The 14,725-nt window shown below is 33.3% G+C and overlaps 2 protein-coding genes across 2 annotated transcripts; one reads left to right on the top strand and one right to left on the bottom strand.

The window, feature by feature from the left end:
- Positions 1–6,242: 6,242 nt before the first annotated feature.
- LOC106345597 (fasciclin-like arabinogalactan protein 5) lies at positions 6,243–7,854 on the top strand. Its single transcript, XM_048765641.1, has one exon. It carries the CDS (start codon positions 6,393–6,395, stop codon positions 7,281–7,283), a length of 891 nt encoding a protein of 296 aa, XP_048621598.1. The 5' UTR covers positions 6,243–6,392; the 3' UTR covers positions 7,284–7,854.
- Positions 7,855–11,165: 3,311 nt separating this feature from the next.
- LOC106420294 lies at positions 11,166–14,316 on the bottom strand. Its single transcript, XM_013861152.3, has 14 exons — positions 13,981–14,316; positions 13,563–13,690; positions 13,429–13,494; positions 13,235–13,348; positions 12,943–13,011; positions 12,807–12,863; positions 12,648–12,701; positions 12,498–12,560; positions 12,360–12,422; positions 12,078–12,233; positions 11,844–11,999; positions 11,677–11,757; positions 11,522–11,583; positions 11,166–11,435 (listed from the first exon to the last, which is right to left on the bottom strand). The coding sequence occupies exons 1-14, from the start codon at positions 14,141–14,143 to the stop codon at positions 11,354–11,356; spliced, it is 1,314 nt and encodes a 437-aa protein (XP_013716606.2). The 5' UTR covers positions 14,144–14,316; the 3' UTR covers positions 11,166–11,353.
- Positions 14,317–14,725: the final 409 nt, after the last annotated feature.

Genomic DNA, 14,725 nt, shown 5'->3' with positions numbered 1-14,725 from the left:
AAAAATAAATTAGAGAATATTGTTAATAAATGGAGTATCTTGTAGAAAACGAATGGAGTATCTTTTACAAGGAAAATTGAACTTCGTGTAAATAGTACTATAATAAATGCAAAGATAATTTTTAATGATGTGAGACATATAAACAATTAAATGCTTTAGTTTTGAGAAAAAATAAGTGGCCTAAAATTTGGATATGTCATATGTGTATCATACCTAGATCCCGAAACAATGTCATGTTTTGATAATAAATTATTATTTCCAGTTTAATTTAGTTAGGTTCCAATTGGTGACCATGTTGAAAGAAAAATTATGGTGTATTTATTATTCCTCAAATTTTTTTGTCAAATTATTAATTGATAGGTCCCATATTTTTTCTCTAAATTCCTCAAAGATGAATGAATTTATAAAGAAAAATATCCCTCTGCAATTTTGATGAGGAACAAAATGAATAAAAATTCTTATCTTTTAATTTGTTCAGTTTCTCACATGAAATTTTATTTTTTATTTTGTTCATTTTTTCTATTCATCTTGTGGTCACCAACGAACTTTTATTCTTTTAATTATTGAAAAGGTTGCCATACAAATTAAATGTTATATGATGATTTAAGTTTTTATTCGTCCTCTTCTTCATTTTTTATTGTAAAGTAACGCTCCTAAAATTCTATGTATGTTCAGTAGACATGAAACATATCAGCAGAATTGGCGTGGTGTCACGTGGATTTTCAACACTTAATGGTCCTTACTCTCCTTTTGGTCGAGACAGTTAATTAAGTTCATGTCTTGCCAAATTCTTCTACCTTGTTCCTCGATCTATGCCTTTCCCCCTCTCTTTTATATGTTTACTTGTATTAACATATCTTTCATATAGAAGTAAGAATGGGAAGTAATTTAATACATATAAATTATAACATATTTTCTTATGTCAATTTTGACTATTGGATCTGATCAGTGATCACGATATATATGTGTGTGTGTGTGCATATATTATCTATGAAATCGTTAACATTATTATTATGTCTCAAAAAACATTATTGTACCAAAATTTTTTATTATGTCTCACGTGGGAATAAGGTCGAAAGTAATTTGGTCATAGATTAGTATAGAGCTTGATAGGAGTAATTCTTTAGCCATCAAAAGATTTATCCCTTCAGTTATATCCTCTATCTTTACATAGATCCTTGGGTCCTCGCTCACATATGCAATGTGATAAGGACTAGCTTCATAATCATCATATTCTGTTTCTAGAGGGGTCTAGTATATTGCAATAATTCATAATACTGCTATATTCTGTATGTTATTTTTATTTTTATAATTTTGTGAAAAGATGGACAAGATGTACACATAAAGGCAAATGAAAGAGTAAAGAGAGACATTAAGGGAAGTGCATGGGAGCGAAGGCCCTCGTGGGAGATGATGCGACTATGCGATGCCACCCACATTCACTCCTCAAGCCTCATTCTCTTTAACACTCGCACAGCCACAAAATTTTTGTCCTTTTGTTCCTCTTTAATTTTACTTACCGTTTTAGTCCATAGATCTATATTATACGACATGCCATGACGTTGCTCGTGAAATTTGTAATTTATTTGTAAAAAAAAATCAATATTTGAAGACGTTGCTGATGATTTACTTTTGGGTAACCTACCTATCATTTTGCAATCAATCATGAGGTAGAAATATAATAGTTGGTATTTTCATCATTATGATATTGCTCAAACAAGATTAAAATATTCTATCAAACTATTCTAGTGATATAATATGACCTAAATAAGTTCTAAACTAGTTTTCTGTGCGGGAGGAATATCCATCACACTTGTTTATTTGTGATGATTTAGCGATGGAATTAATTTATGCCCTAGATTTATTGAAAACGTCCTAAACTGTGAGATACATTTCACAACTAAAACTTCTGGTTACCTAATTGTATTGTAATAGAGATTTATTTTACAAACTAGCTTACTATGTACAAAAATTCCAGCCAGCTTATCATAACATGAGCTTTTGCTCATGGAATTATATATTTGATTAGAGATTCAGAACATAATGAAGATAACGTATTGGCACAAAAAATTGTGTGCTTTTATATCAAAAGGTTACAACCCATCTCATCCTAACCTAGATGACAACAAGCTACTTGAGTGTGTATTTGCCGGATATGATTCACGGATCTCATATCGATGACCCATTCCACCAAAATCTGACGTTCATTGACCATAGTCGCAATTCAATGAATACTGATATTGATTATTCTCATGCATCTTATGCATGTACTTCTTCTATCCGTTTATCGTTTGCTTTGTTCTTGATGTGTCAACATCTTAAAGGTAAATTCTACAAAACTAAAATATATACAATATCACTAAACTTTTGAAACTATTATATTTGATTATCTACATGTTGTTTCTAGAGTCTTCCCAGATACACTTTCCAACTATTATTCTTATTGTTCATGTGTTCACATAATCTACGCCACACTGATTCAGACATCAAAATATGCATCACACTTTTATATGTTGTGTTTTGTTACTATATATCCCTAGACATCAGAAATGATTTAGTTGTTGTGAACATTCAAGCCATCTTGAACGTTTTGTTAATTGATATTGCAAAATCAATTAAGAAAAGTTAATTTAAATGTAATTCACACACCTACAAACATATATATATATATACTCTAAAATTAATTAACAGTAATTAACACACATACACAAACATATATATAAAGTTAACTAGGGTCGGCCCGCCCTACGGGCGATATATTAGTTAATTTGATATTCACTAAATGCTCGAGTTGAAATTTGTTTTAAGATTCAAGAATTTGGTTATCTGTTATGCGGTGGTATAGTTGTTTTTGATTATTCTTGCTTTGGTATTGTATCAAATTAACTAATTGTCCAACTCATAATTATAGATGTACAAATGTGGATTTGTGATAAAGTTTGATGACAATACTGTTTTTTTTTTAATTCTTATTCATAGTGGAGTGTGCATGTGTCACAAAGAGACATATATCAACTTTTATGTTTTTGTGTATGAATTTTAAATATATATTATTTTGTATAATGCATATTTGCTCTACAACATTTGCTTGTAGAGTAAAAAACTGTTTTCTATATTTTTAAAAGAGAAATATTTAGTCTAGAATATAACATGGACATATGTATTGACTATATATAGAAGTTGGATGTTATTTTAAAATGACATATGTATAGAGGTTTTTCAACCATTACTTCACTGACACAAAACATTTATAACTGCAAATACATTCTTTTAAAAGCAAAACTAATAAAAACGTGTACAACAAATATATTTTGATATATATTATATACATCAAGTTATAAAGGTTGGAAACATTGCAAAACTGTTTGGAGCAAAGTTTTTAACTTCACGATCTTCATCTTGACGTCAGTTCAGTGCCGGCCCTGGCCACAAGCAGAAGAATCATGGACTTCCAGCCAACACGATAATAAGTATTTTCGCGGCCACATATTTATAAAAAGTAACTTTAGCCTAGTGGTTCTAAGAGAAATTACCAGTGCTGGAAGTGCTGGGTTCAATTACCCTTGACAACTTTTTGTTTTATTTTAGCTCCAAATATAAAATGAGACACATGTCACTCCCATAATGCACGACTTGATGACGTGACATCACAGGAGAGAAGCGAACATATTTTTATATATATATTTAACTGTAATTCACACACACACATATATATATGTAGATATATGTATATATTACATAATTCTGTTCGCAGACGCACATATATATGTACATATAGGGAGGGATCTATAGCTTTAGTGGTATTCTTATTGCGAAAGATATGCTCGAGTAGCCAATGAAGGAGCGATTGGTATAGGTCACTTACAGCTTAGAATGATTCTGTCAAGAAAATGATATCTCGGTTTAATTTTAGATACCTAACATTACTAGTATTGGTTTTATATTTTATTATATATCATTAGACTATACATTGAATTTGATTCCAATCTAGTGAATCGCTCTATATCATGATCTATTTTTTTCTTTATAGGTAATTTTAAAATTATATATAGTTAGGGCATCTTAGAATAATTTTGTACTATGAATGATTTAAGAATAACAATTAGCGTAGGCATGTAGCCATTTTATGGGTTCATATATATATATATATATATATATATATATATATATATATATCATTTTTTTCTAATTCTATAATCTTACAATCTAATTGGTTGGCAAAGGTAACTACAACATCTCAAATTCAAATCTCTAACGCGGGATAAGACGATACTTTTACAATGCACGTATAATCAGATCAATTACAATTGAATTAATGATTCAAAAATTTATGATTATTTAGGAAATTTAGGTATACCTACGCCATTTTTATCGAACTTGCATGAAATACTAATTAAAGTTCCCATAAAATTAAATCGAAATACTTTAATTATTTTATATGGCAAGGTAATAATATTTACATAAATAAACAAATATAGTTATTATCAATTTATACTGTTATCATCATAATAAAATATAAAGGAAATATAATACGCGTAGATAAAAAAAGAAATATAATATGCCCAAAATTCTAAGAGGGTAAGAGGAAAAAAGAACTGCCAAGAGATCATATGGTGAACTGAACTTAGATTTATGAGTGTCACTACCAGAAATATACCAACTGAACTATTGACTCATAAGAATTTGTATAAATTGGTTTTATTATCTTACCGGGACCAAGTGACCCCTATCTCTTTAGTGGATCAGCCGATGCTTAGTTTTTATATGTCAAGAAAATAACTATTTGTTTCTTCTTCGGATTATAATTTACATGTGAATAATACTAGTTGAACTTTACACTAATAGTGATGATATATAGCTCGAGAGTATGATACTAGTTGCAGTGTAAACTAATTAGCATGACGTATCACGTTGATATTAGTTAAGGTCAATTTAGCTCAGCTGCCGAAATTTCAAAAGAATTGAAAAAGTACTACGATAATGAATAGTATTACACTTTTGGCAGCACACAATGCAGTAAACGCGCTCAATTATGAGATGTTGTGTTCGTAGGTTAACAAAGAGAATACGATCTCTCTCCGAGTTGCAAATTCGAATAATAGGTACAAAGCAGAAACTTTTTAATATTCGTGTTTATATATATATTTTTATGAGTATTGTGTAAAAGACCATCTAACTTAGAACATAGGTTTCTTTGGAGTGCTTCAGTATTCGTGTCTCCCTTGAAGATCCATTTGGGCTCACCTATGTTACTATATGGACGGACTGATGTAAGTACCGGATCGTTGCTGCGGGAACTTTGAGGATCCTCCACCCTTATGTTTTGGCTCTTTGGATAGGAATCTTTTTCAGGTTCCCTACCCCTCTCTATGAAGTCTCTTGGACCTGTCTCTATCCTTCGTTTGGAGATCGATGTGCTCTGCGTTTTGGACTGCAATCATCAACGCTTCTCCTTCGCTTATGTTTTGGATTTTGGCTTATGTATTAGAGTTTCTTGTAAATCGTTTTTAGTTGTCTAGTAGTTTTCTCTTATGGCTCTGGAAAGATTTCGATCTTTGCCGGCTTATGGCTCCGGAAGAAAAATGTTTCTTGCCGGCTTAGGTGTGTTTCGACTGTATTTCACCTGTGATAATATAATCTTTCAGATGACAAAAAAAAAAAAAACTTAGAACATAGGTTCGACAAATAAAACGTGTTATTTAATGTAAGAATACTAAGAAATAAGAATATAAAATGTTCCATGTTTTTGGATAATGATAATATACCTAATAACCTAAGTGCCTAATTATACATGGGGAATAAAGTCTGCCAACCTCTTTGACGTAATCCACCGACTAAATGTTTTTAAAACCAAATATATATCATTTGACGTAACTATTGCTTTGCATGGCTTCTCAGTATATATAACTTTAGTTTTCTTTAAGTTATAATTAAACTTTAAGTTTTTTGTTAAACCAATGTTTTCTTTGCATGGCGTCCGTGGTCGGATAGTACAATACGTTTTGTGGATCTCTAATAAACTCGAGTTCGAATTCGCTGCCAACCTAAATAAACACTGCGCGTGATTACCAGAGCTTTTCACATTCTATTCTTTTAGGAAATGTTTACCCCTTTTTTAAAAGTTATAATTAGTAAATGAATACATAAGCATGGAAACAAATATATTATTTTAATCATTCTTTCTAAAAACACACATGCTAAACCCTAAATAAACTAAAAAATTAGTCTTCAAATAATTAAATTCATCTAGTGGCCAAGTCTTATTACACACTAAAAATAGGAGAGTAGACTTAGCACACCATAAAGACTAGTTCATTCTACAACTTCCTCACTTCTTCTGCATAAATACCAAACATGTGAAGCCATTGAGGTTTAGCTTTTCAGCACACAAGATGAATCTCAACGCCTCCTTTTCTCTCCTCTCCCTAACCCTTTTACTCCTCTTCTCTCCCATCGTTACAGCCGATAACATCACACATGCGTTTGAGAAATACTCCAATTTCAGCACCATGAGTGAGCTCTTCACCAAAACCAAGCTCACTACACTCATAAGCAAATACCAAACCATAACCCTACTCGCTGTTAACAACAACAACATCAGCTCTATCACAAACAAATCCGCCATTGAGCTCAAAAACATCCTCATGACTCATGTCATTCTTGACTACTACGACGAGCTCAAGCTTAAGGGGATGAAGGAGAAGAGCATAATGCTCACTACCTTGTACCAAACAACCGGTTTAGGTGAAGAGATGAATGGTTTCCTCAATTGTACCAAATCTAAAGGAAAAGTTTACTTTGGATCCGGAGTAAAGGGCTCACCACTAAACGCTGAGTATGTTACCACGTTGTATCACAACCCTTTTAACCTGTCTATAATACAGATTAGCATGCCCATTGTGGCTCCTGGACTCAGCTTAGCAGTTCTCCCACCTCCACCACCACCCGTTCCTTTAGCTCCAGCTCCTGCTCCATCTCCTATGGATGCTGCAATGGCTCCAAGTCCATCTCCCATGAGTGGTGCAACCCCTCCAGCTCCAGCTCCAGCTCCGGCTCCTGGACCAGGTGATGAAGACAATGCCTCGGATAGTAATGTTCCAAAACTTACACCTGAAACAGAGACACCTGAGGTTGATTCTCCAGCACCTACTCCAAGCGCTGATAATGAGAAGATTGAAGCTGCTGATAAGGCTGGGAAGACCTCTTCTGCTTGCAAGACACGTTTTAGCTTTGAAGTTGTAGTTCTCTTGATAGTATTTTTTGTTAGCTTTGCTTGGTTTTAAGATGGAGTTAGATCATGTGGTCTGATGACAATAACGGTAGATGAGATTCAAAAACATTTATTCATTTTGTAGTTTTTTTTTACCAAGAAGAGAGACCACTGTGATCATGCAAATGTCCTGTTGAACTTGTTACACAGTTCTAATTCTAAGTGTGTTACGTTTAAAACATAGATTAACCAATGCCATTAATGTTAGAAAAACATGCCTGATCACAACGAAAAACGCTTCTGCATCTGTTTGCTTCAAACAATGAGATGACTAAAGCGAGCCCTTACAAATACGAGTTAACCTCCTCACACTGTCGCACAAAAAACAGATCAACCAAGCTAATCGTAACAACGAGACTGCACTTACAAAAGTGAACCTAACTGATCCAACAACCAACATTGCTCTAGAAAGTCTTATACATATAATCCTAACTGATTAGTGATTAAACTAAGGGCAAGGTAGAAACAAAGAACAGAATAGGCACAAGAAGAGCCTATTTGCAGTCTCTCATTTAATCTTCTTTATTATGACGTCTTGTTCCATATCAAGAGCCTTCATTGGAGCAAATGGACGTTTCATCTCCTACATAAGTGGTACGCGGAAAACAAGATTCTCAACATACAGTTCAATAACATGAACGCCACCAAAGCTTTTTGCTTCATTGTCGAGGAAAAGCCCTAACTTTCTCCATTTGCTCATGAAATCTATCGAATATATACATGTTTTTACCAGTGCTCTTACCGCTCTTTCTTACTGTCTTTTTTTCTTGTACCGTAAAGATTAACAAGGATTAAGAAAGATATGTGACCGTTCGATTGACTGGAGGGAGCAGGAGCCATTAATAAAGAGAGATTCGAGACGCCTCGATCGGTGTTTTACTTCTACGGGTTATGACTACTTGTCGTTCTGGATTTCCAAAGAGAAAGAAGCTCATTTGTTACCAAATGGTCCCAGTTTCTAGGCCTGGGCAATCGGTAGACCAATCGGGCTTCGGTTTAGGTCTTGTCGAAAATCAAACCCATTCGGATATTATAAAAGTTTGGTCCGGTATCGGTTCGGATGTCGTCGGGTTCGGTTCGGATTTTATAACTGTGTCGAAAATTGATTGAAACCGAAATATGTATAGGTTTTGGTTCTTACTCGGTTATTCGGTTATGGATGCACTAATTTGAAGTCGGTTTGACTAATTTTTATGCGGTTAAACTCGATTTGGTACTCGGTTACACTTGATACAAATCAAACCAACGTTGATACAAACTCTACAAAACCTCTGCTTAATATTAGGAACTCTACAAGACCTCTGCTTAACGTTGAACTCAAAACAAAGACACAAAGGACAACATACCAAAGACACATTCAAACTCGAGACACAACATACTAAAGTTCCATTACAAAGACAGGCACATTAAAGACACATTCAAACTCGAAACAAAAGAAAGACAAAGATGAAAGCAACATTAAAACTTTATTAAGATAGAAGTGATACAAAGATCACCATTATTCAAATGAAAAACAAAAACAAAGATCACCATTACCCAAGTGATAGCCAAAAGAAAGCAACATAGATCAATAAAAAAAAACTCTTTGAAACTTCAATCTCCAGCCTTCAACCTTCAAAATCCAGACTTCAATCATCAAGATTGTGAGCTTCAAACTCTGATACAAAGGCAAACGAAAATCAGTTACATGGCCAATAAAACAAAGCAAACAAATAGAAAAGAAGTGCAAATGAATTCATACCTTTCTCAAGCTTATCAAACTCTTCAACATCAACTAGGATTTGCTCATTTGTGATGATGGTTTCCTTAAGCTTGATGTCAGCATGAAGCCATTGCTCAGTACACATAAGAATCTCTATCATGTAGTGAGTTAAGCAGCTTCGATAAGACTCTAATATCCTCCCACTTGTGTTGAATGCACTTTCTGATGCCACTAATGAAACCTGCATAGCCAACAGAAACTGACAGTTTCTTACAACTTTTAATACTGACTTTTGTTAAGTTTCACTTGCATATTAAAATACATAATTGCGTCCTAACAAAATAAAGAAGGTACAAATACCAATATAAATATTTCCTTTTCCTTTCTGATTAACAATGTAACCAAAAAGCCCTCAAAAATTATTTTTTTGTTACTTTCTAATTCTTTTTTTTATATAAATTTTATTGTTTTCACTCAAAAACTAAAACCACTAAATAATTTTATATATCCTCCCGTCTTTTTATTTTAGATTTTATTAGTATTCTCAATCATATATATTCATAACTTTGCAAGCAAGTATAAGAGATTATATTCTTTAGGAATATCATAACTATAGATTTATCTCAACAACTTCTTCAAGGAAAGTAGAATAATTTAGTTAGTTCCGGTTTTATATATGACTAGTGGTATTCCGGCGCTACGCATCGGTTCGTATGTTTTATTTTTAAATGAATTTAAAATTTATTTTATAGTCTAAGTAAATAAAACATGTTAAAAATAATAAAGATTAAAATATATTGAAAGATAATAATATTTTCGGATCCATACGATAATGGTTAGCGACCATAGTATATTCAAAGTGGAATAGTATAAGTGGGTGTGACTAATCGATTTAATAAAAGTAGAATAAAAATTGATAGTCGTGACAAAATTAATTTAGTTAGAATTTAAACATAAAGTAAAATTGATGTTTGATTGTTGTATAACTTGATAAGCTAGTGAATGGGAATTATATTTATATTTGTTGGTGTTTGAGATTATTGTGTGAATGTTTATGAGATAGTGTCTTTTGTGGTTGATTCACTTGATGAAACAAATGGTGTGTTATATATGTTATTTTCGTTATCGTACGGATGAAGATGGATTTTGTTATTAGTTGACTAAAACTGGGTCATGTGGGCTATAACATTTTTTGTGCATAAAAAAATAAATATTTCAATAATTACACAATTGAAAGATACAACCTTTTAATATTAATTAGTTTTTCTATTATTAATATATACTTAGTTATTAAAATCTTTTCATTTTACTACTTCATTTCTATTATAATAATTATTACATTTCTTTTTTATATAGCTAGATATCTTCTTCTTTTTTCTTTTTAAAACTCTTAGGCTCAAATCATCTCTTTCCCACTTAAAAGTTTTTTTTCTCGCAAGCTCACTCGCTCAAGGAGAAGGTATGTGTGGGTCTTTTGAGCTTGATTCAGTTTGGAGGATATATTCAACCCAAATCAACTCACTGCCTCCCTTAGTGCCAATGGTTTCTTCTTTCATGTTATCATTGTTTACTTTTTGCCAGTTATTATTTATATATATATAGGAGACATGTTTGGCTTCTCATCAATTTGATCAACTTTGAAACATTAGACAAAACAAAAGCTTAAATCAAAAAATCTGAGTTGATGCTGGTGTAGCGAGAGAGATAATCCTTTAACATTAAATTATGTTAACTAATTCTTCAAAATAGATAAAATAGTTAAATCTTTTAATCATTTACATGTTATAACTTATACTTATGTTTTCCGGATAATTTTGACTAATTAAATAGCGTATACAATAGCGGCTTCATGATAAATTAATAAAATTATCATATAATACTTACATAAATTTAAAATGTATACTATTATAATAAATATAAAATTGAACATGTAATATAATTAATAATAATATTGCATTTATTTTTAATTGGTTGGTTTAAATATTTGAATTGAGAATATTTATTCGAATATATTCGGAGACCAAAAAAATTTCAGTTTAGATCGGATTTAGTTCTCTAGATACCAAAGTGTTAAACCGATATTCAACAAGTTTCGGTTCATAGCAGGATTCAAGTTTTTTGCCTAGCAATAACTAAGGTGGATTTTGCATGTGCTAAAGAGAGAGATATTTGAAATCCTTAAAACAGGTGAAAGGTATAATACTTGTTTAAAGCTTGATTTAGATATAAAAGTACAATAAAATCCAATGTAAACTGAAATCTAACAAAATCAAATGGATATTATATAAGAAGTGATTTTAATTCATTCCAAATTACATATCTATCAAATGTTTAATCTAGTAACACTGAATTTTAATTCACTTAGCGTGGAACAATGAATTTCACTTGTCAGAGTGATGACTCCTTTTGGTTTTGCGACGACCATGGTGATGAGGGTGTTGAACAGCTTTCTTTGTCTTTGTGCTGCAATAAACAACAATATGAGATATTTACATGATTTTAGATCAACTATACATCAAAAATTTTAGTGAGTTAATTACGAGATTCACCAGAAAAGGGAAGAGAGAACTCTGTATGCAAAGAAGATGGGTAACGCCAACAACGCAGAAGCCTGAATGAAAAGATTTTGAGTTATTAAGAGTGGAGATAAATAAAAGAATGTAATATCAATAATACGTTCTGGAAGAAAGTTAAAGACAAATACCGCAAACCAAACAAACTCATTGGTAGCAAAAGCCTCCGTGAGCTCATGGCTCTTTAGTCTTTGTTCAACATGAGCTTGGACCTTCGCAGACAACATGAGAATTTTAGCTTTTAAAATCAAGAAAACTCATTGATTCATCCAGAAAGTGACAATAACTTGATTCATACCTGATTGTGATAAGTTGTGGCCGATTCAAGGAACTCTGTATAAACGATGATCACCTTGGTTGTGTAAGGTTTCATGGCAACCTTGACATTATCAACATGTGGTTTCGTGGCCGTTACCACTTGGTCAACGTATGGCTTGCTAAACTTTTTAGCCTCCTGGAAAAGGTTAAACACGCTATAAGTTTACAATCGTAAACACAAGCTCAAAAATATAAACTGATAAAGACACTATACCTGATAATAAGGGTCTACAATTTCTTGAACCGTGACAATGTGAGGAGAAACAGCACTCTTGGATGCATGGTAAGCCTCTTTTGCTTTGATGGATAGTGTTCGGACGTGTGGCTCAACATGTGTAGCGACAGTTTCCTTGATGGCTGGAATATATTTCTGCAAGAAGTGCATCATAAACACACAGAACATAAAAGCCACTCATAAATCTAGAGACTTGTGACAATAATAAACTAATATGCCAGAGAAAATTACTGCAAAATAAATTGCCAATAAGACGCTTACAGTTTTAGCGTTTTTCACATGTGGTTCAGCCCACTTCACAGCTTGAGTCTTTGCTTCCGTCACCTAGTTAGATAATAAGTAAACTTCATTAGTCAGATGCTCCTATGCTGTTTATAACTCAAATCTAAAGAAGCACACCTTCAGAATGACTGTATCCACAGCAGGTTTCCCGTGGGCCTCCCAACGTGTCTCGGTATAAGCCTATGAGTACATTAAATGCTCAAGTTAACTGAGGGAAAAAAACCCGCCATGTAACAGAAAAGTAGAAAAGACCAGTAAAAACCTTACCTGAATACTAATCCAGTGAACGGCAAGCCAAGGGGGAAGCCATGAACCATGAGCCTGACCAAAACACAAATGATTTTAAACTTTATGTTTCAGTTTTGGCGTCTACGTTTTGCTGATATCCAAATAATGAAAATGTTAAAGACAGTGTCGAACCATTACCTCAAGGAGTTCACTAGTCTTCGAGGTTGCTTCAAGCTTGGTCCTCAATATTTCTTCCTGAAATTGTATTTTGGGTGAAGCAGAAACGAAAACCGGTAGGGAGTTTAATCTAGTAAGAGAAAACTAAACTATATACCTCAGCTGTCTTAATAGCACGTTCAAGTTTGCCTATTTTCTTCATCTGCTCTTCATTTGTCTTCTCAAGCTGCAAGACATCACATCACATCACATAGCTGTTCTATAGTGATCTAGTATAGCTGAGAATGGAAGCTTTCAGGGAAAGAAGATAACATAAATGAGGAGGCTAGATCATGAAGATACATGACCTCAGCCTAAAAGAAGTCTTAGCTAGAGCTGAAATAAAGAATTTAAACAAGCATTCACCACGTCCCTAAAAGAGAAAGTGAAGCAAGGGAAAGAACACATACTTCGTCTAGACTTGAGTTTAGTTCGGTTAGTTTTTTCTCAGCCTCTTTAGTCCGAGCTTCTGTGGAAGTTTTCTCCTTGTTCTTTTGCTCCAAGAAGTTCCTGAGTACCTCCACCTGAATAACAGAAGTAGCATCACAAAATAAAATCTAGCCATCTAAACAGATTTGATTTTCTCGAGCTTAAAAAGTCTAACCTGCTTCTCTAACTCAACAACTCGTGCTTGAACCTTCCCCAACTGTTTAGCAGAATCTGATGTTCCCTATTTTTTCAAAATGTGTTAAAAAAATTCAAAACATTTATGATTCAAAATCATATAAAGATCCATACTTGTAGTGATGAGACTTCAGTCTGCAAGGAAGCAATCTTGTCTTCTTTTGCTTTAAGCAGCTTCTCCTTCTCTGCTACCAACTCATCTTTGCTCTTAACCTCGCGAGCTTTCTCATCGACTTGAGACTCTTCACAACAAACAAAAACAGAAAACAAAACAAAAAAAATTAACATCCACCAATTCAACAAAGCTCCCAAGATTTGAATTTTCACAAATGCCACAAACTCATAGCAACACATCAACGAACTAAAACAGTAAAATTCTATCAGCATAACATACGAAGTCAAATCAGAATCCGATTTCAAATGTCACAATAACATACGAAGTTACGAGAACTCAAGTAACAAAAATCAAAACTTGCAATAATTTGATTTAAAAGGGAAGAAGAGTCTTAAAGAATGCAACTCCTTAACTAACCTAGTGCACGGATCTTGGCGTTAAGCTGATCCAGCTTGTCGGATCCAGCGGCGTCAGCAATCACAGGCTCGACACCGTCGATTCCAGCATCGGCGAAGACAGTGGTGGTGGTGAAAACAAAGGCAAGAAGAAGTAAGAAAGCCACGAGCTTGGCGGCTGCCATGTCTAATATTCACCACTGAACCTCGCGAACGATCAACAAGAGGGGCGGAGATTCCAACAAAACAAAAGAGAAACGTTTCCACGATCTCTCTCTCTGTTATATATCCTTCCTTTTTTGACAATGGACCGTACAATATATTTTTCACCCAACACCTTGCAAAGAGGACAGAGACGGGGGAAGAAGGTTTGTGTGTTGTGTTGTTGACATCGTGGGGATGTCGTGATCGACACGTGGTATCACCATATCTACTTCTATGTTTTTTTTTTTACATTAATGACGTGGCAAAAATCCAAATGGCTATATTAAAACATCAAATCTTAGAGCATAATTATCGGAAAATTTTTAGGGTGAAGTTTTTAACTTGAAACAGTTCTTAGTTTTTTGGATATTTAAGAGCCGGTTCTTAATTTTTTTCGTTAAAAGTTAAGAACCGGGTTTTTCGCTTTTTTTAGTTAAAAGTTAAGAGCCGGATTTTTCCTTTTTTTAGTTAAATAAGATATTTAAAAACCGGTTCTTAGCTTTTTTTAGTTAAAGTTAAGAGATGGGTTCTTATATTCTGCCAAGAACATCACCCTAAGAACT

The sequence above is a fragment of the Brassica napus genome, chromosome A3 (assembly GCF_020379485.1).
Source record: "Brassica napus cultivar Da-Ae chromosome A3, Da-Ae, whole genome shotgun sequence".
Taxonomy (NCBI): Eukaryota; Viridiplantae; Streptophyta; class Magnoliopsida; order Brassicales; family Brassicaceae; genus Brassica; species Brassica napus.
Note: the sequence above shows the minus strand (reverse complement) of the source record. Positions and strands in the feature narration are given on the sequence as shown.

Excerpts from the sequence above, each read along its gene's own strand:
- LOC106345597 (XM_048765641.1), top strand. The coding sequence starts at position 6,393 with ATGAATCTCAACGCCTCCTTTTCTCTCCTCTCCCTAACCCTTTTACTC.
- LOC106420294 (XM_013861152.3), bottom strand. The coding sequence starts at position 14,143 with ATGGCAGCCGCCAAGCTCGTGGCTTTCTTACTTCTTCTTGCCTTTGTT. Across the intron at positions 13,349-13,428 it reads TTGTTGAGTTAGAGAAGCAG|GTGGAGGTACTCAGGAACTT; the intron begins GTTAGACTTTTT and ends TCTGTTATTCAG. Across the intron at positions 12,423-12,497 it reads TGGATACAGTCATTCTGAAG|GTGACGGAAGCAAAGACTCA; the intron begins GTGTGCTTCTTT and ends TTATCTAACTAG.